This window comes from Grammomys surdaster, unplaced genomic scaffold (assembly GCF_004785775.1).
Source record: "Grammomys surdaster isolate TR1022 unplaced genomic scaffold, NIH_TR_1.0 126185, whole genome shotgun sequence".
Lineage (NCBI taxonomy): Eukaryota > Metazoa > Chordata > Mammalia > Rodentia > Muridae > Grammomys > Grammomys surdaster.
In genome coordinates, this window is record NW_021620991.1 from 3,341,890 (window position 1) to 3,367,006 (window position 25,117).

At 56.5% G+C, this 25,117-nt stretch overlaps 3 protein-coding genes across 7 annotated transcripts in view; 1 reads left to right on the forward strand and 2 right to left on the reverse strand.

Annotated features, from left to right (window-relative positions):
• The first annotated feature begins 2,530 nt into the window (after positions 1 to 2,530).
• Positions 2,531 to 3,967, forward strand: Hes3 (hes family bHLH transcription factor 3). Its single transcript, XM_028757930.1, has 4 exons — positions 2,531 to 2,615; positions 2,730 to 2,825; positions 2,906 to 2,987; positions 3,352 to 3,967. Exons 1-4 carry the CDS (start codon positions 2,556 to 2,558, stop codon positions 3,750 to 3,752), a joined length of 639 nt encoding a protein of 212 aa, XP_028613763.1. The 5' UTR covers positions 2,531 to 2,555; the 3' UTR covers positions 3,753 to 3,967.
• A 1,308-nt stretch (positions 3,968 to 5,275) lies between these two features.
• Positions 5,276 to 16,770, reverse strand: Gpr153 (G protein-coupled receptor 153). Of its 2 annotated transcripts, none has more exons than XM_028757928.1 (6): positions 16,510 to 16,770; positions 11,934 to 12,402; positions 10,709 to 11,138; positions 8,703 to 8,895; positions 8,095 to 8,279; positions 5,276 to 7,782 (listed from the first exon to the last, which is right to left on the reverse strand). In XM_028757928.1, the coding sequence occupies exons 2-6, from the start codon at positions 12,287 to 12,289 to the stop codon at positions 7,051 to 7,053; spliced, it is 1,896 nt and encodes a 631-aa protein (XP_028613761.1). In that variant the 5' UTR covers positions 12,290 to 12,402; positions 16,510 to 16,770; the 3' UTR covers positions 5,276 to 7,050. The 2 variants fall into 2 exon arrangements, with proteins under 2 accessions (XP_028613761.1, XP_028613762.1); XM_028757929.1 differs by having other exon boundaries at positions 10,889 to 11,138; positions 16,510 to 16,721.
• Positions 16,771 to 19,013: 2,243 nt separating this feature from the next.
• Positions 19,014 to 25,117, reverse strand: part of Acot7 (acyl-CoA thioesterase 7) — an 87,046-nt gene continuing 80,942 nt past the window's right edge. For all 4 annotated transcript variants that reach the window (XM_028757790.1, XM_028757789.1, XM_028757792.1 and 1 more), the window contains exon 9: positions 19,014 to 19,414. In XM_028757790.1, coding sequence (XP_028613623.1) covers positions 19,316 to 19,414 — 99 coding nt within the window. In that variant the 3' untranslated portion in view covers positions 19,014 to 19,315. The remainder of the gene's footprint in view (positions 19,415 to 25,117) is intronic.

Consider the following 25,117-nt stretch of genomic DNA (forward strand, 5'->3'; position numbering starts at 1 on the left):
TGAAAGGCGCGGGCAACAGTTTCTGGAGAAGTATTGTAATTACAAGACAAATTGCCCCGGCTGCTGGCTTGGCTTGAGAGCAAGGAGAGTGGAGAGGACCCGCCCAGGTGAGGCGCGCGCCCGGCCTTCCTACAGATGTGCGGCAGCTGGAAGCCCGTGCGCCACGGGGCGCCGGGAGTTTGGCCCGGAGAAGGCGGACGCGGGCGCCGCTTTGTGCGCTCGGCACAATGCCCTTAACACTCCGCTGCCCCTTTTGTGCCGTGCCTCCCGCCCGCCTGCCCCGCGGCGCCTTTGTACCGTGCCGCCACAGCCCCAGAGCGGTAGCTACTCGCAAGGGGGCCACCCCAGCCCGGCTGGCCCGAGCGCTTTAAAGCTACCCGGCGCGTGGCAGCGCTCGCCAACTGAGCTCCAGTCCCATCACCACCCCAGAGTCTAAACCCACCCAGACCTAGCCCTCCCGCCCTAAAGCGGGGGTTGAGGGGGGCGGCTGGGGAACGTTCCAGAGTTGTGGTCACCTTTCCCTGGGCCTGAAAGGGGGAGGGCGGGGCTCGATTCTCCACGCTGCTAGGCGTTTGAGAGCCATAGATGAAGCCCATCAATGCCCAGAGCGAGGGAAAGTGGAGGGGGTTAAAAAGGTGCCCGATCTGGGGGGCATCTTGACCCAGCACTACCCTCTTGAGAATTCACAGAGGCCTCTTCCTCCCCATTATTTGCCCACAGAGGATGCTGCACGACTTGGGAGACTTCCTACGGCCTCATCGGCATTGTCAGGAACGCTAGATCAGTTTCCTGCCCCTCGAACTAAGACCAGAGAGTGTAAAAAAAGGAGTTATCTGGGTTTGAACCCGAGATTTTCTCCGGAGGTCGGCCTTCTTGTCAGCCACAGTTGACAGTCAAATTTCCCTGGTCCAACCGGAGTCGTGTGGGGGACTGGAGTCCTCCTGAAGGGCTCAGCCTGCCCTATAGCTGATGCTCCCAGAGCCTCCCTTGCTGGACTTTCTGTACCCCAACAACGTGGACAATGCAAAGGTGTACAGAAACCTACAGTGGAGTCTGGACTCTCCTCAGAGCTTCAGGAGCTGAACCCCAATTGTGGGCCCACTGTCTCTGATGTGTTTATATAAAGATAAAAAGAAGGGATATATGTTCTATGGAGGGGGCGTGAGGTGTGGGGGAAGGGGACATCTCAGCAGGCCCATGCTGAGGCATCCCTTCCCCTTGAGAGACCAGCTACAGACAGTATAGTATAGAATAGAGTTTATTCAGGGCATGGGGAGGGGAGTTAAGAGGATGGTAGAGGCAGAGAGGGGGAGGGAGAGACAAGTAGAAGAGTAGAGGCCGGCCATGAGCACGTGGAGAGAGGGGGTAAGGGAATGAGGAGAGAGGGGGAAAGGGGTTGAGGGGACAGAGAGGGAGCAAGAAGGCAAGAGACCAAGAGGACAAGAGGGCAAGAAAGCGAGGAGGGGGCAAGCAGCCCCTTTTATAGTGAGTCGGCCTACCTGGCTGTTGCCAGGTAACTGTGGGGTAGAGCTTAGACAGGATGCTAACAGTCTCTGTCTCTGTCTGTCTCTGTCTCTCCTCTCCTCTCCTCTCCTCCCCTCCCCACCCCTCCCCTCTCCTCTCCTCTCCACCAGATCCCCAGTCAGGATTTCTCCTGGCTGTCCTGGAATTTGTTCTAAAACCAGGCTGTCCTCGAACTCAGAGATTCGCCTGCCTCCTGAGTTCCGTGATTAAAGATGTGGGCCACCGCACGTGTGGCTCACATATTTTCTCTTAAGAGACTGGTCCTCCACCAGTGTGGCAAACCGGGAAGCCCAGGGACAGGGGCGGGTGGTCTGCCTGCCAGCTACAAGTCTCTATATTGGGTCCTATCAATAGCCTAGTCGCTGGGTCCTTGGAAGGAGGAGGCCTTCGAGCCTCCTTGTGGCCCTGCGGGCGGGCTGCACGCTTTAATGGGACACATGTTACTGCGTGGCCCCCACAGGCCCTGCTTGCAACTGGCTTTGAGCAACCACAGGCAGAAAATTGCTACATTGTCCTGACATTAGGGAGACTAATTCAGCATCTCAGCGTGGCCAGAGCGTGAAGGGGGCAGAGAAGCGTCACTGGCCAGCATCCTTGCCTCAGCATCTTTATCAGGCCTCAGGACACCTGGAGCTTCAACTATCATCATTTAGGATAGTCCCCAGCTCACAAAGCTCCCTGTCATAGCGGAGGACCATCAGAAGACTGTTGGATAAGAAGCAGCCAGACTTGGAAGCAGAGACAGTGGAGAGGTTCAGAACCTATAGTAGCTGGCCCAACAATGCCTGGAAGGGATGGGCTTGGGAGGAGAGGCTGGAGTAGTAGTGAGTTGGGAGGGGTGGCGGGGTGGGGGGGAGAAGAAAGCTTTCCTCAGGGAAGCCAGAAAGCCAGAGGCAGCCTGGGCTATTGGAAGGGGCCCCTTTCTGTCCCCTCCCCCCTCTGAGTTTTTCCAGTTCCCAGAGGTCCATTGACATGTAAACGAGGTGCCCTATAAAGGCAACGCAGCTCACTGCCTGTGTGAACCTCACAACATGGGCACTGAGCCCACATCGAGGGGCAACCCCAGTGCCCCAGCCAGCAGCTTCAGAAAGGTCTGGGGTCCTGGAGGGTATGGGGTGAGAACCTGGAGGTGGGAACCCCTGGGCTGGAGGGAGTGGAGGCCTAGAAAGCTAAGGCCTTCCCTCTAAAAACTGGCTGGCCTGCAGATCTCCAAGCCTCTGATGGAGAAGAAGCGCCGTGCACGAATCAACGTGTCCCTGGAACAGCTAAGGTCTCTTCTGGAGAGACACTACTCACATCAGGTAAAGTAGGAGAGGAAGGGAGTCCTCAGCCCACCCCTTCCCCAGCTGCCGGGTAAGAGCATCTTCCTATGGCTCGGCAGATACGGAAACGAAAGCTGGAGAAGGCGGATATCCTGGAGCTGAGTGTGAAGTACGTGAGGAGCCTCCAGAACTCATTGCAAGGTAGTGATGATCCACGGTGTGACACTGGGAGGGGCGTGTGACAGCTCGCCATGGGGGCTTGCTGAGGCGGGAGGCTCGGAGATCAGTCTGATTGCGCTCCAAAGTGATATCCTGGGACGGGGTGGGGGATGGGTAAAGAGGATTGCCAAGGTGGACAGCTAGGTGAGGAGGGTCCACCACCTAGCTGGAGCAGATGTGAAGAAGGGAAGCTAAGGCCTGTTTGGCCGTGGGTTTGCAGGTAGAGTGTGAGCACAGGTCTGCCCCACTGAGACCATCTTCTTTCTTGTTATGCTTCTCTCCCTTTTTTTTTCCCCTCCACACCTCTTCCCTTCTACTCTCGTCTCTTCTCCCTTCCTTCCTCCAGGACTCTGGCCAGTACCCAGTGGGGTGGACTACCCCTTCCAAGGCGGCTTGCCCAGCGTGAGCCAGAGGCTTCGGCCCGGAGAGGACCACAGCGGCCTGCGCTGCCCCCTGCTGCTTCAGCGCAGGGCGGGCAGCACCACGGACAGCACCAGCCCACAGGCGGCCTCTGTTCTCAGTCCCTGCCTCCCGGCCATCTGGGCCCCAGGTCCCGCTGCAGGTGGCTCTCAGTCCCCGCAGTCCCCTTTCCCTCTCCCTCTCCCTCTCCCTCTCCCTCTCCCTCTCCCTCTCCCTCTCCCTGGAAGTCTCCTTGAGTCGTCCACCGGCGTTCTGGCACCAGAACCTGCATCAAACTGCCAGGCCGAGAGTCCGAGACCCGGGTTTCGCCTGTGGCGGCCCTGGTGAAGCCGCCGCAAGGATTTAGACTCAAGCCCTCCTCCCCTCCCCCATCACCCCGCCGTCTAGTCTGGGGAAACTATTTTGGGGCACCTATGGTGACTGCAAGGAGTCATTCTATCAATCGATGGCCTGGTGGGTCTACAGGGACATCCACGGAGCCATTTGCGGATGGGGTCTGTACGTCTAGGTGATTTCACCCACTCCAGACAGACCAGCTTTCCACCTCCCGCTTCTAGTGAAGATGGGAGGGGACGGGTGAGCTGTACCCCTTTCCCAGGGACCAGGGTCTGGTAGTCCGCCCCTGCCCCCTCTCGACGGCTGCGTCACGGTGGGAAGGTCGCGGTTGCTAGCAGTGCAGCGCGGACCCCTCGCAGCGAGGAGAATCGCTGCCCCGCCCTGGCCCATTCAACCAACCTCGGGCGCTCGGTTCCCACCGGCACAAAGCGCGCCGGGCCCCGCCCCTTCAGCAAGGGGCTCCCATCTTACTACCACCCAAGACTCTGTCACTACCATCTCAACCCATCACCCCCTCTGCACGGATCCCACACCGCTGGAGCGCTCTTCCAGGCCCTCCCTGCGCGCAAATACCTATGGCAGCGGCGTGCTGGCGCGGAGCACTGGCTCCGCCCCTAAGGTACATTGCGCGACCGACCGACGCCGCGCCTCGCCACAATCTAGAATCCCGGGTCCCACCCACCCCTGGGTAGCACTGCAGAGACATGAGCACTTTGTGTTCTGCAAAGACCACTGTAGTGCCTTCTGAGCTCTAGACTCGAGCTAAGAGCCTGTTGCCATTAGCTGCGACTGTGTAGGGGAGAGGGCGCCTGTCGTGGACCAGTCTGGGGTGCAGTTCGAAATCCCAGCACCTCCTATTACCAACGTACAATTATGAATAAAGACTGAGCGTGAATACAGAGACTGAGACCTGAGTGCAGCACACATATCAACTGTCTGTGGGCTAATTTCAAATTTGGGGCGACTCTTGCCCTGAGGTTGTAAACTTGCTGGTCTTCTCAGGATTCTCTGCAACTTCACTATCCCACCCTAACCCACCCACTACGCCCCACCCCTCCCGGAGGCTTTTTGAAGTAAGGATGAGTGTGGAAGTTCCAGCTGTGGCCATCTCAAAGTGACCTCTGGTCTGCTACCCGGGTGAGAGAAACGACAAGAGTGTTTTTCTCTCCTACCGCCAGGTGGCGGCTTCTCAGCGAGGACCAGACCGAGCAGTCGGTGAATTTCAGGGGCATCAGCGAGTGTCGTGAGGCCAATGGTCTCACAGGGCACACACCCAGTCCTAGTTCTGAATCAAGTTCGCAGTGGGAGTGAAATGCTAGCCCTTATCCACGGGCTTCGTGGCCCACACACAACTGTTGTGGACTCAGTTCTGTCTCGCTGGCCAGGTGGGAAAGCAGGAGACACCGCAAGTCTGGTATGTACTGGCCTAGGCTTCAGGCTCCAGACTTAAAGATTTGGGGAGCAGCTGGTTGCCCCCACAAAAACAGGTTTCCATGAAACCAGCCTCAGAAGGCTGTGTGCAAAGCATGAGGAAAGTTTTATTGGGTCCTGTACAGAAATGCTGTTTTTCAAAAAACTACAAACAGATCCCTGACTCTGGGCTGGGTGGTGGTATACAGATAGTTCTCTTACCAGTAACCCCAGGGCCAAGGTCCTTACAGCCATCGGCAAACAGGGAGGCCGAACTGGGTGTGGGAAAGAACCCCAGGTGCCAAGGGCTCTCTGTTTAGGATTTGCCCTTAATGTTTTGTAAAAATTAGGAGTGACTTTGGGGGACCATGTCCCCATTACAAGTATTGCCGTTGAATACAAAATACAGAGTGAAACCCGAGTGGTAAATTGGTCATTTGAGACCAGTGAGGGAGACAGTGGCTAGCTGGTGGCCTCTGCCCCCATATGACGTCAGTCCCCGAAGGCACAGCAGCAAATGGCCAGAGGCAGCTTCTCCCAAATCCAAACACGGACCACAGTCCCCTGCCTTACTCTTCTGTGGAGGCTGATCGTTCACTTAACCAGGGATTACAGAGACCTCTGAGGCCTCTAAGGATAGACCAGTCCCCCACCCCCATCCCCAGCTGTGGTTTGAAGTCTGTCTGCAGAGGGAGAGGAGGTGGGCCTGGCCATGTCTAAAGGAGAACAAGACACAGCCTGGCTGTGTGCTGGCCTCGAGACTATCTCCAGGTCCCAACCCAGAAGGACCTGATGTATGGTGACAGCACTACCCCTCCACTCACAGCTCACAGCCCTGGGTCTCTCTTGGGAATATACCTATGGCCCTGGCACAGCCCAGACCCAGAAAGGGGTCCACCCAGTGGAGAGCAAAGCCCTTCTTGCAGTGGAAGTGGGGTATGGGACACTCTTTCCAGGGACTTTGCCTGTGTAGGTGGGAGGCAAAGCTAGAGACGGGCACTGAGACACAGAAGTCCACTTCCACGTGCTTTGGTTCTCTGCGCCAGGCCTTTACCCGCAGTCTTCACAGCAGGACCACGGAGGCGGCCGACATAGTGGGAGACAGGCAATACGGTGGAATCTTGAGCATGGGGACACTAACAGGAATCGAGGTGGCTGTTATACCCATGGTGTTGTGCTTTAGCTAAAGTGGGGCGAGTCTCCAAGAGGGCAAAGGTCATTGAGATTGAGAGGCCTCGGATCTGGGGGCCACATGCTGAAGGCTGACCCTAACAAAGGGCCCTCACTACCTCTCATATCCGGTCCATTCAAATACCAGGACACACAGATCGGGAGTGTTCTTCAAACAGCCCTGAGAGATGTGTCATGGTCATCCACTCTTCGGAGATAGGGAAACTGAGGCAGGCCACATGGAAAGCCTGCTCAACAGAACTTGTTTGGGCTCTGAAGACCCCTGTGTTTGCAGATGCGCTACATGGCACACTCTAGAGGTGAGACAGAGGCAGTGCGGGGCACTGGAAGCAGTTGTGACTTCCGGCTTAAGCGTCTCTGAGAACGTCCTTTCTCGTGGTGGTCCGTCTCAGGGTTCCCTACACCCCGGTCTAGCCTCAGAGGTGTACAGAACGTGCAGATGCCATTCGCTACACAGACACAGACTGCCCCTTCCTGGGAGATGCCGTGCCCAGCAGCAGGTCCATGTCCTGTGCAGCCATCCAGGATGGCCAATCCCTCCAGGCGACACCAGAAGGAATGAACAGTAAGAGGGGCGCAGAGTCCACCATCCATTCACCCCCAGTGCAGGTGGCACTTATTGACGCCGAGAACGTGGCGGCATCTTTGGTGCTGTGCCTCTTCCGTCTGCATGGCGTCTCTGGGGGCCCTAGGACGCGGAGCCCAGCGAGTCCGAGTGCAGCGTGACGTAGCCTGAGGACTCCGAGGGCGAGCTCAGAAAGCTGCTAGTGCTGCCGCAGCCGGCCGCGTGCAAGCCGCCCGGCTCGCCCCACGACGCGCTCAGGCTGCTCTGTAGGGGACCCGCATGCGCGCGCGCGGCCCGGCGTCCCTGGCTGCGTTGCACACGGCCACCAGGGGGCGTCGGGACCTCAGCGGACTCCGCGCCGTCGGGGGCAGCGGGGAAGGGCCTCGCCAGGGCGGGCACGCGACGCAGAGCCTGCGGCTCGCGCTCGAAAGTGGTCAGAGCGAAGGTGTCCGGTAACAGCGACACCGAGGCGGAGCGGGCGCCGGGCCCGGGGCGGCGACGCGGGCTGCCGGGAGGCGAGTCCTGGGCGCGACGCGGGCCGCCGTCTAGAGACGAGGGCTGCAGGGACAACAGGCTCTCGGCAGAGCGACGGCGCGGGCGGAACGGGGGCGCATCCTCGGTGAAGGCCAGCAGGCTCCCGCGCCGCCGGTCGGAGCCCGCGGGCAGCATTAAATGTGCCAGGGCTGCCAAGTCCTCGCCCGAGCTCCAGCGTGGCAGGAGGGTGGGCAGCGGGACAGCCGCCCACACGTCGGCATCATCGTGGGAGAACCGCCGGGTGGGCGGGACCTGCGAGCACCCGGCCGGGCTGAAACAGGGCTGCCCTCCTGGAAACCCGCACCGATGCCTCCCCGCGCCCTGCAGAGCAGTGTGTGGGTCAGGGACAAGGGCCCCCTGGTTTGGAGAAGTGAGATTTGGGGCAGGTGACAACTTCTTTGAAGCTGGGTGTTGGCTGAAGCTTGGGTCGGTCGGAGCGAAGGCTCAGGGGAAGGTTCATAGTACAGGACACCAATGGGCCCCTCTTCCAGAGCATGGGGAACATGACCCACCCGCATAGGTTGTGTGAGAGGGGAGAGAGAGGAAGGGAGGAGAAGGGGAGGGGAAAAGGAGAAGAGGGGAGAGGGGAGGCACCACAGACATATGAGGTTCCTCTGCTCTGCCTCAACCTACCTGCAGATACTGCATGCGATCCTCCTGCAGTGGCCGCAGAGGGTAGAGCTGGGGTAAGCCTCCCTCCAGGGCAGAGAGTTCATACTTGGCCATCCTGTCCAGAGCCGCGAAGTCACCTCCATAGCTGTAGTCAAGGGAGCGCTCCAATACCAGGTCTGGGGAGATGCTGCCCTCTAGACTGGTCTCTGCAGGATAGGACAGAAGCATGGGACTGTGAAAGGCATCCGGGAAGGCTTTAGGGAATCCTCACAAAGAAGGGACTAGTTTTTGGAAAAGGGCAGGCAAGGGTTCCAAGTTCAAATCCCAGCTATGGCACTAGCTTTGAATCTGGAGGTTGACGTATTGAACTAATTTGCTCATATGAGATTTAGGGTGGGAACTCCATGGGACTAAATATCCACACAGGCTGATCGATCCTAGAACATGGCAACAAGCCAGCCTATGGTACTGACTTGTGTTGCCACAGGAATATCTATCGGTGGTGAAAAGGGGCACCTAAGTGTCACGTGGTGAGGGCATACCAAATCACTACTGTTCTGCTGACCCCACGCCCAGCGATCTCACCCAGGCGCTGTCCTCCCCGGGGGCCACCCTGAGGCCATCCTTACCATTGTCAGAGTCCTCATCATTGGCCATAAGGGCCATGCACTTCTCCCAGACTGCCTTGAGGTCTGCCCGGTAACGATCACAAGTCCAGAGGAACAGAGGCAGCAGCAGGGCCTGGGTCACCGAGCACCACAGGACGCAGAGCACCATCCAGGGTGCTGAGGCATCAGCCCGCAGACTACTGAAGCTCACCACCTGTGGGCACAGGGCTAGGCCTGACTCACAGGACCCACCCCACCCCCATCACATCCCTCTCACATCCCTCTTAGCCACTGCTGCCCCATCTGTGTGGGAGAGCCCATAACCCACTGCCCAGGAAAAGGTCTACAAGGTGAAGGTGGAAAGCTCCAGGCCACCAGGAAAGGGCCGGCTGAGTGACTGAAGGCAGAGGCTTGTGTCTACCCTGCGTACAGCTCAGCTGTGTGAATCGCTCCTCAGTGCTGTGGCCTCATGGGTGCCCACGGGGCAGTGTGACATAGGTTACTGCCACCTGCTTCTTAAGGGACATGCTAGGAGAAACAGGTCTCAAGTCTGCACTTTTCTGTCTACTCCTGTATCTTCCTGGACCTCTGAAGCCCAGACCCTACCAAGAAGCTCAGACCCTAGGGAAGACCCAGTAGTCAAAGGGTCTAACCAGATGGCCTTTAGGGCCCTTACTAGGGTCCCTACATCTGCGTGCAAAGTGTTTAATGATGCCAAAACAGTAAAAATGGGAAGGCTGTGTCTGTTCTGCAATCTGTGGGATACTTGGAAAGCGCCTGAGTTTCTCTGGCACCTCTGTTTCCTCATCTGTAAAATGGGCTAAAACACCCCATACTGCAGAAGGTAAGAATTCTTTATTTTTCAAAAAAAAATTTTTTTGAGACAGGGTTTCTCTGTTTAGCCCTGGCTGTCCTGGAACTCACTCTGTAGATCAGGCTAGCCTCGAACTCAGAAATCTGCCTGCCTCTGCCTCCCAAGTGCTGGGATTAAAGGCGTGTGCCACCACCGCCCAGCCAAGAATTCTTTTCTAAAAGATTTTGTATAGTTTCAAGTTCTAAGCATTTGTGTTTTGCCTGCATGTATGCATGCATATATGTGCACCGTGTGCATGCCTATAATGTGGATATTGGGGACCAAACCCAGGTCCTCTGCAAGAACACCCAGTGTTTTAACTACTGAGCCGTCTCTCCAGCCCCGAGGTAAGGATTCTCGGTACTGCTTATGACAAGGAGCAGGCTCCATCAAGGGCACCCACTTCACAGCTCTGAGAAAATGCTGGGGTGCCCCCCCAACTCCCTCTAAGGCCCCATCCTGTCTTTATAGTACTTAGTTGGTCTCAGGGAAGTTTCTTAGCCGTTTTCATTGGCACAAGGACTGCGGGTATCCAGCCCCACTGTCAGAGCGGGAGGGTGTGGGGCCTGCCGGGAGCCCTGTGACTCTGAAGCTGTCACTGAGCCAGCACCTCTCTAGGACTGTCCTGCAGCCACTCCAGGATTGTAACCCTCCTGGCTGTGAGTAAGCTGGCCCGGCCTGTGCTCTCTTCTCTCCAGACCTCCTGTGGCAGGAGCTGTTTACTGAGTGTAGACTTCAGCCTAGTCCAGGCTGGTCAGAGGAGTCCAGACAGTTCCACTGGACTGTGACTAGCAAGGTCTTCTTCCAGTGAGCCTTTAATTTGACCTTCTCTGGTCCTTAGGGTGAAGTGCAATATCACAGAAGGTTAGGAGCCTGTCCTATGTCAACTTAATGCTCCCAGCCTAACTGCTGCATTGGGAATGGTTATCACGGGAGAGGCCTTGGGAAAGGGGAGAAAGTTGCCCTGCAGTATGACAAAGTGGTCCTAGCTGACGAGGGTTCAAATCTCACCCATCTACCCTGACTTTGAGCAATTCCTATACCTCTCTGAACTTTACTTGCCAAATCCATAAAATGGGAGTGCTAAATAACAGCTTGGAAGTCAGGTTTGCAATGTCAACCACCTGATGCCCAGTCATCCCTGACAGGGTCCCTCTCCATCAACCTCACCCACCAGCACAGGGAAGCCCATGAGGCAGTCATAGATGACTACAATGGTCGCCACCAGGCCCGTGATCTGCAGCGAGGTTCTGGCAGGCTCCGAGCCGTCGATGGAGGAGCGGCGTTTGCCCTGTGCGTCTTCCACCACGATGGTGGGCACGGTGAAGGCGCGGCGGTCGGCCCGGTGCCCCACCTGCGTGGCCAGCGTCTGGAAGAGGGCGATGGCTGTACAGACCACGCCCATGGCCACGCTGCCTCCCACCAGCAGCAAGAAGCAGACGCCGAAGCCCAGGCCAATCTCGGCCACGATGAAACGGCAGCCATGGGTGTAGAAACGCTCGCTCGTGTCGTGCCAGCCAACGGCAGGAAGGGCCGACAGGATGAAGGACACCATCCAGATGCCCATAACTGTGTGCACCGCCTGCTTCTTGGCGTTGCTCAGCCTGGCATGGAGCAGGGCAGGGTAGAGAATCCTCGCGTCACTCACAGGCCTCTATGGGACCACAGAGAGCCCTGACCACACCCTCCCACTAACGCCATAGCCTCTACCCAGCCAGCATGGCGGGGCCCTTGTACCTCACTCAAGAGGCATCCCTGCGGGGGCTGGAGAGATGGCTCAGTGGTTAAGAGCACTTGCTACTCTTCCAGACGGACCTGAGTTCAGTTCCCAACACCCTCACCAAGTGGCTCACAACTGCCTGTAAGTCCAGTTCCAGGGGACCTGGCGCCCTCTTCTGGGCTCTGAAGACATCTGCATGCATGTGGTACACATCCTTAATGTTCAGGCACACACACACACACACACACACACACACACACAATCTAAAGGTGAGGGCTGGAGAGCTGGCTCAGCAGTTAAGAGCACTGACTGCTCTTCCAGAGGTCCTGAGTTCAATTCCCAGCAACCACATGGTGGCTCACAACCATCTGTAATGGGATCGGATGCCCTCTTCTGGTGTGTCTGAGGACAGCGATGGTGTACTCATACATAAGATAATTTTTTTTTTTTTTAAAAGAGGCATTCTTGCACCTGTCTCTCTCATAGGGCTTCTGTACTGAGCTACACTAATGTTCAGTCATAATTCTACACGCATGTCCCCAGCCACCTCAGACTATGCCAGCCTCAATCTCGTCACCCACGCTGGCACGCAAAAGCCCTCGTGTACGCAGCTACACCAGGCACGTCTTCGCCTGAAGCACAGCCCCTGCGTAATAGCGGCAGGCGGCCCCGTGCTCACCGGTAGTTGACTGGCCATCGGACCATCCACATGCGGTGGTAGGAGATGGAGGTGACTGAGAAGCAGGTGGCCAGTGTGAGGGTGTAGAACGTCGACACGAAGACCTTACAGAGGCCCTCGTTCCACTCGTAGTCGGGACGCTGCCTCCGCAGCTGCACCACAGCGTACGTGGCAATGGGCACCGCCACGTTGAGCATGTGCGTGGCCGCCAGCGTGCAAAGCAGGAACTCCAGAGGCTTCCACTTCTTCTGCTTGGCGCCCACACTAAGGATACCCCAGGCGTTGGCTAGCAGCGACAGGCCTCCGCACGCCAGCCAGCCGACCGCACTCCCCGGCAGCCGCCGCTCATCACTCATGATGCACACGGGAGCTGGCGAGCGGGCGGGCGCGGCATCCTCAGAGCCAGGCCTCTTTGTAATGCGACTGCCTTCACACGTGGGGGCCCGGTGATGCCAGGGACCACGAGCAGCTGCAGAGGGAGCAAGGAGCACTCGGTAAGGACTCTGACAACGGCGGAGCACCCGACAGGAGATGGGGAGAGTCCCCACGTGTGTGGCCCTGGCTTACAACCGGCTGTTGTCTCCAGAATCTCATTACTCTCACTGGTCAGAGGCCTAAGGGGTGGTATATAAAGGGCGCCAACTAAGTGCACATTCCCTCATTGGTACTCACTCCTGATCAAGGCTTAGGATATGTGACTCCTTTCTTTAACTCACCTTAAGATTTTTTTTTTAAAAGATTTTATTTTGTGTACACTGTAGCTGTCTTCAGGCACACCAGAAGAGGGCATCCGATCCCATTACAGATGGTTGTGAGCCACCATGTGGCTGCTGGGAATTGAACTCAGGACCTCTGGAAAAGCAGACAGTGCTCCTAACCTCTAAGCCATCTCTCCAGCCCAGAATCTGAACTTTCTTACAAGGCACCTGTTCGCTTCCGGTCTCAGGCCAGGCTGTCTTTGGATTTATTTTTTTTTATACCATATGTATGTGTGTTCTGCCAGTATACCACATCTGTTCCTAGAACAGGAGAGGATTATGGGTCTCCTGGAACTGGAGTCACAGACAGCAATGCCGTACCCAGCACGTAGGGGCTGGGAACTGAACCAGGGTCCTCTGCAAGAACAGAACCCATCTCTCCATCCTCGGTCTGGATGTTTAGGGGACAGAGTCTCACTCTGCTGCAACCCTGGCTATCATGGAACGTGCCACATAGACCTAGGCTGGATTTGAACATGCAGCGATCCTCCTGCATTCTAAGTGTTGGCTTTGCAAGCATGGACTACCATGCATGCCTTGGTTACTTGAGACAGCCTGAGGCTGGTCTTGAACCCCTGACCCTCTTTTAGTGCTGGGGATTTAGGTGTCTCAGATGGACAGGCTCACCCCATGTATTTCCTAGCTTCAACTCTCAGCCTCTCTCACCATCCTGTGTTCCAACCCCTCCCCCCCACAGACATCCCAGGCACTTAGACTTTCGTGTATCCCAGCCACCCCCCCATACATTTTTTGCCTTCTCTGATCCCCCAAGTGACCCATGAGGTAGAGGGGAGCTGGCCACCACTCAACACCCACCCTGGGAGTGGGTGGACAGTCTCTCACAGAGACTGTGACCGGAGCTGCACACAGTGGCTGTGGGCAGTGGCAAGGCCCACTGCAGAAGAGTTACGCTGCTTCTGTGAGAAGCTAAGTGGATAGACACCACATAAAGCCTAGGGCCAAGGTATCACATAGTAGGTGCTGTGCGGGGACAGCAGCATGTTGGGAGATAGGTCCCAACACACAGTAGGTGCTGTGAGGTAGCTGCCAGCTCTCAGGCCTGCCTGGCTCTCACTCAGAGGGTCCTATGGACTAGTGTCGGCCTGGAGACACCCCAAAGCCCAGGCCTTGACTGCAGAGGAACTGCCAGGTGCCTTCAGATGGGATGAAGGACACAGGAGGCTGAGCGGGAGGTTAAATGTTAGGGGAGGCACCACACCCTACCAGGAGGCTGAGAATTCCCTCTTCCAGTCTGTCAGCCCCATGCTAAGTGAAGGCCACCTGTAGTCCTATTAGCTGCTCCACTCAGGGCCTACCACGAGTCAGGACCATCCCCTCCCCCACAGTGCCTCCAGCTGGGGCAGATGGGGAACTGCAGCACCCTCAGCCGACATCCAGAACTCTCTCTCCTGGGAAAACCAAGCTGTGCTGGCCAATCGAGACATTCTCAGATAATCTTGATAATTCCTTTTCTTTAAAAATTAAAAAAAAATGTTTTGAGACAAGGTCACTTTATGTAGCCTTGGCTGTCCCGGAGCTCACTATGTACATCGGGCTGGCCTTAAACTTCCAGAGGTCTATGTGCCTCTGCCTCTCCATACAGCCCTTTTAGTCTGCCGTCGAGTCTTCTTTTGTATGCCAGTCCCAGGCCTGCCCAGACCCTGACCCAGGGGAAGGGTCCTCTGTGCACACAGTGTCTCTTAACATCCTCAGGTGGAAGTCTGCTGCAGACATGGTAATATCTGCCCAAACATTAAGTCGCTGCTTGCAGAAACTAGTCTGGGCGGCAGTGTGGCTCTATCAGAGGGTGCCCGTCACCAACAGCTTCTAGGTCTAGCCAGCCTCCTCAGCTGCAGACTAGAGGTTACAAGAATATTGTGGGGCCGGAGAGATGGCTCAGCAGTTAAGAGCACAGACTGCTCTTCCAGAGGTTCTGAGTTCAATTCCCAGCACCCACACAACCACATGGTGGCTCACAACCATCTGTAATGGGACCCGATGCCCTCTTCTGGTGTGTCTGAAGACAGCTACAGTGTATTCATATAAATAAAAAAATAAATCTCTAAAAAACCAAAAAGAACATTGTGGACTTGACTCAGGAAGCTGGAGTCCAGCCTCAGCTCCCTGTTTGTTACTTGAGATCCCTACACCTCAGTTTTCCAATCCAGAAATTGGGCATGACAGAGCTTTTCTTGAAAAGAGTTGATGCGCTCTTTCAGGCAATGAGCTTAGAGTGGAACCAGATGCCAAAGCCAGATGCACGGCAGGCAAGCAGACAGCACTTCCCTAGGCTAACAGATTGCATGGAGTTTCAGGATCTTCACCCAGGTTTCAATTCAGTGGTGTATAGGACTGGGGACTGCTGGTGGGTAAGGGAGGAAGGCACCTTTCTCCCAGCGTTTTGTAATGGATGCCGGGGCTACCACTTCCATTACAGTTAGACATCTCAGTGGAGGCAGAGAGAGCTGAAATCACCTGCCAACATCTTTATGTACCCGAGCCAAGAGTCAAACTTCACGCATCAAACACCAAAGTCTTGGTCTCTCAAGCCCTTCTAAAATGTTCCCAACAAGGTACTTCACTGTTCCTAAAAGCAAGGTCTGTCTGTGCATCCTGTCCCTGCTGGATAGATAATACTTAGGCAACAAGGTCGCGTCCAAGCCGAGAGCAGTTAAGAGGAAAGCCAAGGCAGGCCATGCTAGGGTCCAGCAATCCTGGAGGCTGTATTCTGGAAGTGGGAGGAGAGGAATGTTCTGGAGTGCGTGCGTGCGTGTGTGTGTGTGTGTGTGTGTGTGTGTGTGTGTGTGTGTGTGTGTGTAGGGGGGTACAGACATCAGATCTCTTAGGTGGAGAGGCTGTGGGGGGGACACTGTTGATACCCACAGATCTTGAAGCAGCAGTCACTGGGGCCAGACCCCTCTGGGTCCCACCAGCTGCTCTAGCCAGCAAGCTCCTTCGGATTCAAATTCCAAGCACCTCCAACATTTCCAGGAGGATGCTTCCGTATCAGGATTCCCAAAACTCCGTCCCCAAGGAAGGTTACAAAGCAGGTAAGGCAATCTAGAGACCCACCCAGGCCTTGAAGCCTCCTCCCTCCTCGGGGTCTGCGGGTAGAGCCGAGTCCTGACGTCACGGCCATGGGCCAATGAGGCCGCGCAGCCCCAGGGTTGTATTGCGCAACAAAGAGAACCCAGAACTTGAAAGGATTCCCCGGGCTCGGGCTGCGCCCACCAGTCTCTCAGGAACCGACACTTCGTGATTTCGCTTCCTAGCTGGCCTCTGGTGTGCCAAGGAGTCTCCAAAAGCCCAGCTGGATGGCGGCACAGGGCGCAGTGCACACCCCTTCACACCCCACTTATAGGTCTCCGTCTCCTGGGGCTCGGTTCGTTCCTTTACCCGTCCCTAAAAGGCGCACCCCTGTCGGCCTGGCCTTTGTGGGTCTTCCAGTTCCAGCCCCGAGGGCGCGTCCAAACAACGGCCTGGGGAGCCAGCTTGGGGTTGGTACTGTACCTCAACCCACACCCTCAGTTTGCACTGGGCACGGAGGGGAGGCGGCTTGGGACCTACAAAATAGCCACTGCGAGCCGCCTAGGACTACACTGTCAGGCCGGGAGCAGAGAGTCTAGGGAGAGGCTGGCACGGAGAAGTTACCCTGAAGGTCCTCAAGTTGGTAGTGGTGGGGCGTTCTGGCCCTAAACGGTGCCCACGGCCACTCCGACGGACCTCGCGTCCCACCAGGGGCTCTCAAAGCCTCCTCGTCCAGTCCTCCCGCCCGGATTTCCCTTTCCGTGCCCCTGGGCCGGGGCGGCGGCGCTCACCCGGTATTGAGGCGCCCGTGGCTCCGGCTCGCTGCTCCCGCCTCCGGCTCCGGCTGCGGTTCCCGCGCCCCGGCACTGAGCGCCCGCGGCCAGGGGCCGCGGGGGTGGCTGGCGGGGGAGCGGCCCTCGGGCCGGGGCATCCTGGCGGTGGTGGCTGCGGATGGGCAGAGCGCTGCGCTGCGCTTGGCCCCGCCGCCTTCCCTGGGCGCCGCCTCCGCCGCGGCCGCGCTCGGCTCCCGCCGCTCAGCTGGCTGCGCTCGGGCGGCCGGGGGCGGGGGGCGGACCAGGGCGCATGCCTCTGCCGGGGCCTCCGCGCCGCCCCCTGGCCGCGCCCCGCCTTCCTGGCCGCGTCGCACTGGCCCCCCACTCCCAGCAGCCACGTAGCCCCAGCAGCCGCAGTGATGCCCCTTGGAGCGCGCGACAGGACCCGCCCACGCCTGGGCCCCTCGGGTCTGGGTCACTCAGGCCGCCGCCTCTAAACCGCCTGGAGTTGAGGGGCGGGGTTCGCAGGCCAGAGAAAAGGGGAGCTTGGACGCAGATAGAGGGCACAGAACAGGGAATATGGGGAGTCAGGGAGGAAGCCACGTCAGAGGTTAGCATCCTTGAGGACGAGAGACAGGATGCGTGCGCCTGAGATCTAGCGGCTTCTAGGAATCAGATTGCTGGGTCAGGAATCAAGAGTAGAAGGCAGAGCTGGGCCAGCCAAAGGTTCCAACTTACTATCCCGTGCCTTGGGCACTGCCGGGAACACTGCAAGGACCTGGGAGCTGCAGGGTGACTGGCCTTCCCCTACCGACTCGGTCTTGTCCCTTCTGAGGCTCTGAGCAACCAAGTGAATTGGTAGAAGCCAGGATTTGAAGCCTGATTCCTGGCTCTCCTCCTCCCCTCCTGGAGCCTTCCTCCTTCAGTTAACATTTCTAGTGGGACACAGGCTTGTAACCATCACACGCCCCTCCTTGCTCCTATGGGGAGGAAAATGTCCTGTTCTCCGTGGGAGGCCTAGAGACCTCTCCAGTCAGAAAGGGTGGAGGTGACCCCCTGGCTCCTCATCAGGAGACACAATGGCACAGTCTTCTAGGCCATCCAGGGTTGTGTGGGACAGGACTGTCCTTTAGCCTCTCCTGGACCTACATTATAATCCAATAGCCGCCCGGTGTTCTGCAACCTCAGTAGCTTACCTGCTGTACCCTAGGGCGCCAGGGTCAGTAGTAGAGCTTTGTTTGTATGGAGAAAGGGTTAACACCAGTGGCTCCAGGGGTGCCCTCCCACACTCCCCAGGGTTTCCAGGAGTGCTCAGGGCTCTGAGAGGGGCCCCTTTGTAGACAGTCCAGCTCCTATCTAGGGGGTCATGGTTATAAATAGATTGCCAGCAGAGGGCAGTTGTAATCAAGTGTGGCATTTTAATGCTGCGTCTATAAAGGACATGCCTCAGGGAGTCCAGGGCCCAGGGCCTGCTTAGGAAGCAGTGACTGGGTCTTGGCAGTTTGTGCTTTCTGCTGGCTTGAGCGTGGCCTCGTCTCTGCATCGAGGATGCCCTTGTGGCATAGGCTGGAGATCCCAAAGTCGTCTAGGGACCTGAGGGACACGCAGATTTGGTGTGGCTGCATGTGGGAGAGCTGGTCCCCTCTCCTACTTCCAGGCAGGAAGTCACCCCGTCTTCTGGGACCTGGGCCGAGACAGATTACGAAAGCTGAAGCTCTTGGCGGGTGTATTTGCACATCTGGGGCTGGGTTCTTCCTCCAGGGCCTCAGGGAGCTGCATGGTAGGCTGCAGCTGTTGGCAGGACAGTTTGCCTTCTCCATGTGGGAGGACAGATGTTTGGGCTTCAGGGACAAACCCAGGCACCACCTCTGGTGGTTTGGTGGGCAGGGGGTGGAGTCCTGGCCCCTGGAAAGGCCTTGGTGGCTTCCTTGTACCCCACCCACCCAAGGCAGCTGGACCACAAGCATACATACATCCTGATGGCAGACAGCTGTTCCACATCTCATGTCCACTGCTGCATACGGCACACAGATGCATGTGCACTTAGCCTCATACTACATTTGCATACGGTATATCAGACATGCCCCATCACACACACACACACACACACACACACACACACGACCTGCAGTTACACAGCCAGGCTCTCATCCCATTTGCAGGGTGCCTCCCCCAGCAGATGAGGCATCTGGGCCTTCTTTCCAGGTGCTCAGAGCAGACAGTGCAGACTCTCTCTGCCCATCGCCTGCTTAGGCCTTCAAGTATGGAGAAGGATAAGAAGCCCTTGTTAGGGGAAAGCATCCCCCTATAAGGTTGAGGCAGCGTCCCATGAAAGCCATAGGGGCAGTGCGGTCCCAGGGGTCCCACTAAGATACAAGGCCCCGAGTGCATCTCTCAGTTTCCAGAGCTGGTACTGGGAGGGGCGGGGCCTGGGAGGGAGGCAGTGGCCTCACAGGAAACAGGAGGCAGAACTCCAGTGAGAGAAGAGACCCTTCCCCCCTCAGACAAATGACCACCTAGGCTTCATGAGTTCAGCCAGCAGCAGCTTTATTAGTGGTGCTGGCTTCTTCAGGCCAGTCAGTGTGCTCTGGTGTCCATGATGGCCTTTGGGACAACACTGGGGAGCAGTTACTGGGGGGATATAAATAAAGCTTTGGTGCACAGGTTTTGGGAATGGGCCATAGGTAACACTGCCACACAATACTTCACACAACACCAGCTCTCAGTGGAAATTAGGGGTTTGGCCAAGGGGGTAACTTCTAAGTGACTGCACACGGTGGGGCTATTGCCACAACTGTGCTGACCCAGGACGGGAGAACGACACCTAGGGCTGAGGCTCTGTGTGGCCCTGTCGCTTTGCCTTCATCTGCAGATAGCGGCCTTTGCCTTCTTCAAAACGCTTCTTCTCATCCTCTGTCTCCGGCTGCGGCACACAAGAAAGGATGCATTAGAGACACCAGCGAGCTCATGGCTGCACTGACCCTGGAGGTGCTAAGGACCTCTGCCAAGGGCCTTCTGGGTGCCAGGCACTGGTCTGCCACACATCCCAGCCCCAGCTCTCTGGTGATGGACTGTGGGGTTAGGAAGTATGTGTGTGTGTGTGGGGGGGGAGGACAAGTGTCATGAAGAGTTAAGGGGTTGCCCCACTCCAGGGAACAACTGTCCAACCTTGTTTCAAAGGGAAGGCAGGGACGCTGTGTGGGCTATGGCCTTGAGAAAGGCCTTACATTAGGAGCAAGAGTCCCTCCCACTCAGTGGGGAGGGGCCACCTTGGCCTGGACTGTGAGATCCTCAGGCAGTGGCACCTGAGGATCACAGTATCAGCGGGCATGAGCAACTGAACAGAGGGATTCCACGGTAGGCTGGGCTTGCTGGGGGACGGTCCTAATGGCACCTATGGCCTGCCGGGACTTCATGTTTAGGGATGGCCTGGCTTCACTATGACTCCTGGGCAGATGTAATGGTAGCAGTGGGAGGGTCACTTTTGAGGGGTCTAATGAGCCGTGCTGATTCTGCTGGGAAGCATCTCGCTGTGACAATAAGAGGGTATCTGAAGCCAAGGACATGGAGCAGGTGCCCTTCATCCAGGACGACACCAAGTCCTGGCAGCTAATTTTAGCCATACATGCCTTCAGACACGCAGTACATCGGCAAAGGAGAAGCACCAGCCAGAGGACTTAATGTCAAGTCACAGCAAATATTTCCTTCTGCCAGCCTTCCCCCAAATTGCTCCCTAAATGTCACCAGGTGTACACTGTCCAGGCTGTGCCAGCCAGGAGCCAATGAGTTGCCAATGAGGTATTTAAAGACACCGACACGCTTCCCATAGCGGCTCTGGTTCCTGACTGCAGAGTCTTAGGTGCATACACAGAAACGGAATCTTTTGTATTTCAACATAGGGTTTCTCTGTGTAGCCCTGGCTGCCCTGCAACTTGCAGTGTAGACAAGACTGGCCTAGAACTCAGAGATCTGTCTGCCTCAGCCTCCAGAGTGCTGGGATTAAAGGTGTGGACCACCACTGCCCGGCCATATGAAAGTTTAATCAGGGTTACACTACACACCGAGAAAGGCTCCCCCAGAAGACAAAGGGTCCAAATAAAAACTGCAGAGAAACTCCCTTGCTAAGCACTGCTTCTCTGCTGGCCAGGGCACCTGGGCATGAGCACCTGCACACATAGTGATCTCTCACAGAAAACTGCTCATTGACTCTTAAGACTGAAATCTCAAAGTAAAGCCCATGTGCTCACCCAGTTGAACTGAGGCTTTCCCACACTGGTTTGTTCCAGCATCGTTGATCAATTGTTGGCACCATGCTTTGTGCTGGTCAGCCTGCCTCACGTGCTCTTGAGGCCTCCACAACCCAGGGGATACTGTGTTCTGTCGGTTACAAGTTCCCTAGTCTATGACATCACAACATAGCAGGGAAAGCCAGACCCTGGACCATCTCCTCACACTCCCCGCATACGTGAGGAACCTTCCTCCTAGACAGTGAGGTTTGGGAGAGATGGCGTGTATATGTGTGCTTGTGTGTGTGTGTGTGTGTGTGTGTGTGTGTGTGATGAGGGGGTCATCAGGGCAGGAACAGGGAAGGTGAGCAAGGTGGCACGGCCAGCCGTGACAGAGACTGCCTGAGCAATTCTATGTCACACCGCCACAGTCTTAGCAGCAAACAGGCCTTAGTAACTCCAGTATGTGTGCCTCACGGCACAGGACGTTTGTGTCACTCAGGCACTGATGGAAGGACCCAAGGAGGCCTGAGCCAAAGTGTAGGAAATTGTAGCGGTCAGCTCAGGGCGGAGGGTGAGGCTGGGGCCTGGCACTGAGCCTGGAGGCTGCTCTCATGTGTCTCTGAAGTTCAATGTCTGCAGTGACCTCATCACCAGGATCTGCCCTCGACTAAAGTGAACGCTGCCTGGTGATGGATGTGTGGGCGGGTGGCCAGGACAGCATGGCCACGGCTGTGAGGACCCATGAGGAATGTGCCAACTGATGGCCTCATCACTCTATCGTAGGGACTCTGGCTGGCTCTCAGGAGCCTGTGCTCAGAGACAGGAATCCAAGCTGGCCAAGGAATCAAACTCTGCTTCACTGTCATCTCAAAATGACAAAGGCTTCTCTTTCCTGGAGGTCCTATCAGGGCAGCAGAAGCCAGAGAGCCAGCTGCAGGAGACAGCAGAGGCAGGCAGGCTTTCCTGGCCAGTGACTGAGCTGCCACATCCCTGCTGGGTCTGGAGCTGACAGAATGAGACAGATGGCTCCCTGTGCACAGCCCTCACCATGGCCCAGCTGCCACTTCCTGCAGCCCAACCCCTCCATGACAAAGTAAATAAACACATACGGTGCACATTTCTCATGGAGCTAGGGAGGTGGGGAGAAGGCCAAAGCTTTTCCATGGGAGACCTAAGGCTGTCGCTAGGAAGAAAGGAGCTGGGTAGCTCTTGGCTGCTTGACTGGCCGCCTTGCAGCCACACGTAGGTTCCTCAGGCCTCAAAAAAGTAAGGGTGAAGCAAAGGGACTGTGTCGGCTTGGGGTGTATGGGACGGAAGGTACCGCCCTAGAGGGAGAGAGGAGAGGCTGACAGGGCACGAGTCTGGGTCCACTGGCCTGAAGTCTCCCACTCATGGACTACTGTCAGGCTCCCTCACCATGAAATAATCCAGCGGGATACTCGTGGTGTTCCCTGTGTGGCCTAGCACATGTGTCCCTCACACATGCTCACAGCCATGACCATCAGTCACTGTCTGTCTTCGCAGATGCCCTGAGGTCATATGCACTCTGGGGCTGCTGGGCGCTCAAGGAGTGCTTGCCTCTGCTGTGCATTTGTTCGCCCAGGCAGTGGCCTGGGAGGAGAGTCAAACAGCCTGGGGGTCACTTAGAGGAACATAAGGCCAAGGGTGACATCCCAGCTATAGGTTAAAGGTACAGTGCCTTCTGGATGCTCAGGCTCTGCCTGGCACTGGATGCCAAGCCCTTCTCCCTGCCTGGCAGCTCTAGCCCCAATCTGCATCTCCTGCACCCAGCCTGCCAAGTGTCGTCTTCTGGGCCTGCTTCCACTGGAGGAAAGCCTGTGGCTTTCAGAGCCTCACGCTGCAAGCCAAGTGTTTCCACTCTGCATTTTCTGTGCTTCAAGAACACACATTTGGAACACAGCACAGAGGATGGGCAGCTGAGCCCTACCCTCTGCACAATCAATAGCTTGTCCTTTTTGTAATTAGTGAGTGCCAGCTAAAGGAGGTGTATCCAGTGGAGATGAACACCTTCCTGGTAGCCTGAGGGACACAGACCTTAATTAGGAAGTCACACAGTGCGCTCTCTCCCATGTTCCACAAGAGGGGTCTCAGACACTCATGGCATCAGTGAAAACTCTTCTGATTAGTGTAGTCTGTGGGGAGCACAGTGTGCCGGCCATCAGCCCAGACAGTGAGATTCGGCACAGGACTCACTGTCTCCCCAGGGGGAGGGAAGAAGAGAGAACAGCCAAGCTCTGCCTGAGAATGTGACCTCAGCAGGGCTGGGCCTGGCACCTGGAGGCAGAATGCCCACTACTGCCTCAACAGCTGGCTCGGTCAATTCTTCCCTGTGCTATCTAGGGTCCCTGGTAGAAATCTCATCAACACCCTCATCAGGGGCTCCTCCTACCTGCAGGGATGGGCTCACACCTAGCATACAGTGTTCCCACATGGCTGAGAAAGTCCCTATATAAAGGGCACCAGAAGGCTCTTGGCAGAGGCAGAGGATTAGCTGTGTAAAGGGAGGGGCAGCCTTGAGAGGGCGTCTCCCAGGGACATGCAGCCATGACTGCAGCTCCCATGTTAGTTGTCTACACAGCAATAAGGGCAGGGTCACTGGCCAGGCCCCCACCAGAGCGGCTCTGATCCAGTCCTTTTTACCCTGATAGAAGTGACAACTGGACCTGGACCAGCAGAATGAATCACACTTGATCCAAACAACAAAGCCCTAGGCTGGAGAGATTGCTCATCAGTCAAGAGCACAGGCTGCTCTTCCAGAGGTCCTTGAGTTCAATCCCCAGCACCCACATGGTGGCTCACAACCAAGTCTAATGGGATCCGATGCCCATTTCTGGCATATGGTGTACATGCAGATAGACCACTCATACACATAAAAGAAACCTTGAACAGCAGCAGCAAGGAACCAAGGAAGCCAGAATCTACACAGGTGTGGATGGCCTTCTTGTCCAGATCCAAAAATGATGGTTTGTACCACTTGCCAATCAACTGCAGCAGGCTGGCAGAGCCAGCAATGATGACAGAGACATGACTGGGTGTAGCTGCTGCACTCAGTGCCAGGGAACTGCCCCAAAGCTCAGCCTTTCTGCTGGCAGCAGTGTGTCTTATTGACTCTATGCTGTGTACACACGGATGAGTGGGAGGCCTCCTCGAATCCTCCCTCCCCCACAGCAAGCTCCCAAGACTCTCTCTGATCCTTTGCACACGGCCTCGGGGGTGTCTGGTCTGAGGGCTTTGGCCACATCATTCTAATATGGAGTACTAGCTGTGCTGCAGTCTCAAGCGTGGTGGGTGGAGGTACCCTGCCCCAGGATATACCAGGGGCCAGAGCTGGCCACCACAAAACCTGTCTTGGAGACCAGGCCTCATCTTGCCTCCTGCCCCTAACACTTCCCTTCTATGACAGTGGATTCAGTGGGCTGTGACACTCTCTTCCCCTTGCCTTAGGAACAGTGACTTGTGAGTCTCCTCGTATGGCCCTCCTGGCCGCTGGGCTGGCAGGGCTCACCCCATCAGTGTGGTGTCCTTGTGACCTCATTGCTCTGTGGCCTCTTGTGGATCATGAATGGAGTGACACCCTTATTCCAACTTACTCCACTGGACTGGCCCTTGTGGAGCCTTTTGGTAATCCTCCTGGGGGAAAGACAGGGAGGCTCAGCAGACAGCCAGGCTGACTATTCTGTGCACACTGCGTATGGCAATCTGGCCCTAAGGGTCCTCAAGAGACACCTGTAGCTTGGAGGGCAAAGAGGCAGGTGAAGAGATTGGGTGGAGGCAGAGGCAGGCCTGGAGAGGAGGAGGTATCCTCTCAGCTGGGCAGCCCCCTGAGGCTGGGCAGTACCCACGCCTTCTTGGAATACATATATCAAGCTTCTGTACTTCCTGCTTTGGTCAAAGGCCACTGAGAAGTACACTCTGGCCAAATGAAAGGAGGAGACAGGCACAAGGCCTCAGATTTCAAAGACAGTGACAGTGTCCCAGCACAAACGTGCAATGGTCCCATGCATGGTGAATTCTCTGGGCTTGAACATGGCCTGCAGGAGCCCATAGACAGAGGCGTCCATACAGAGATCAGAGTCCCTGTTCCCCTTACCTGGGATAAGAGTCTGTGAGACCCCTCCTCTCTTTCCTGGAAGCAGGCTGTTTATCTCTTCTGTACGGCTGAGCCAAGAACTGTAACCACCTTCTCTGCCCCAGGCTCTCAGAGCCCAGAGAAACAGATTAGAAAGAAATTGTGTTTCCTCCTCTGTGGAAAAATCAGGGGCCACGGGAGCAAATATCTACTCAGGTCCAGTACCAGCTGGTACAGTGTGGTCACAATGTGAACCAAAGACCAACCTGGTTCTCTAATCATCTGGGCTGATGAAGAGTCCCCTGCA

What these genes read in the sequence shown, in the direction of transcription:
- Gpr153 (XM_028757928.1), bottom strand. Translation starts at nt 12,289, where the DNA reads ATGAGTGATGAGCGGCGGCTGCCGGGGAGTGCGGTCGGCTGGCTGGCG. An exon ending in CGATGGCCAGTCAACTACCG is followed by an intron (nt 11,139 to 11,933) that starts GTGAGCACGGGG and finishes GCTCCATGCCAG; the next exon opens with GCTGAGCAACGCCAAGAAGC. An exon ending in ATCGCATGCAGTATCTGCAG is followed by an intron (nt 7,783 to 8,094) that starts GTAGGTTGAGGC and finishes ACTGCTCTGCAG; the next exon opens with GGCGCGGGGAGGCATCGGTG.
- Hes3 (XM_028757930.1), top strand. Translation starts at nt 2,556, where the DNA reads ATGGGCACTGAGCCCACATCGAGGGGCAACCCCAGTGCCCCAGCCAGC. An exon ending in CAGCCAGCAGCTTCAGAAAG is followed by an intron (nt 2,616 to 2,729) that starts GTCTGGGGTCCT and finishes GCTGGCCTGCAG; the next exon opens with ATCTCCAAGCCTCTGATGGA. An exon ending in CCTCCAGAACTCATTGCAAG is followed by an intron (nt 2,988 to 3,351) that starts GTAGTGATGATC and finishes TCCTTCCTCCAG; the next exon opens with GACTCTGGCCAGTACCCAGT.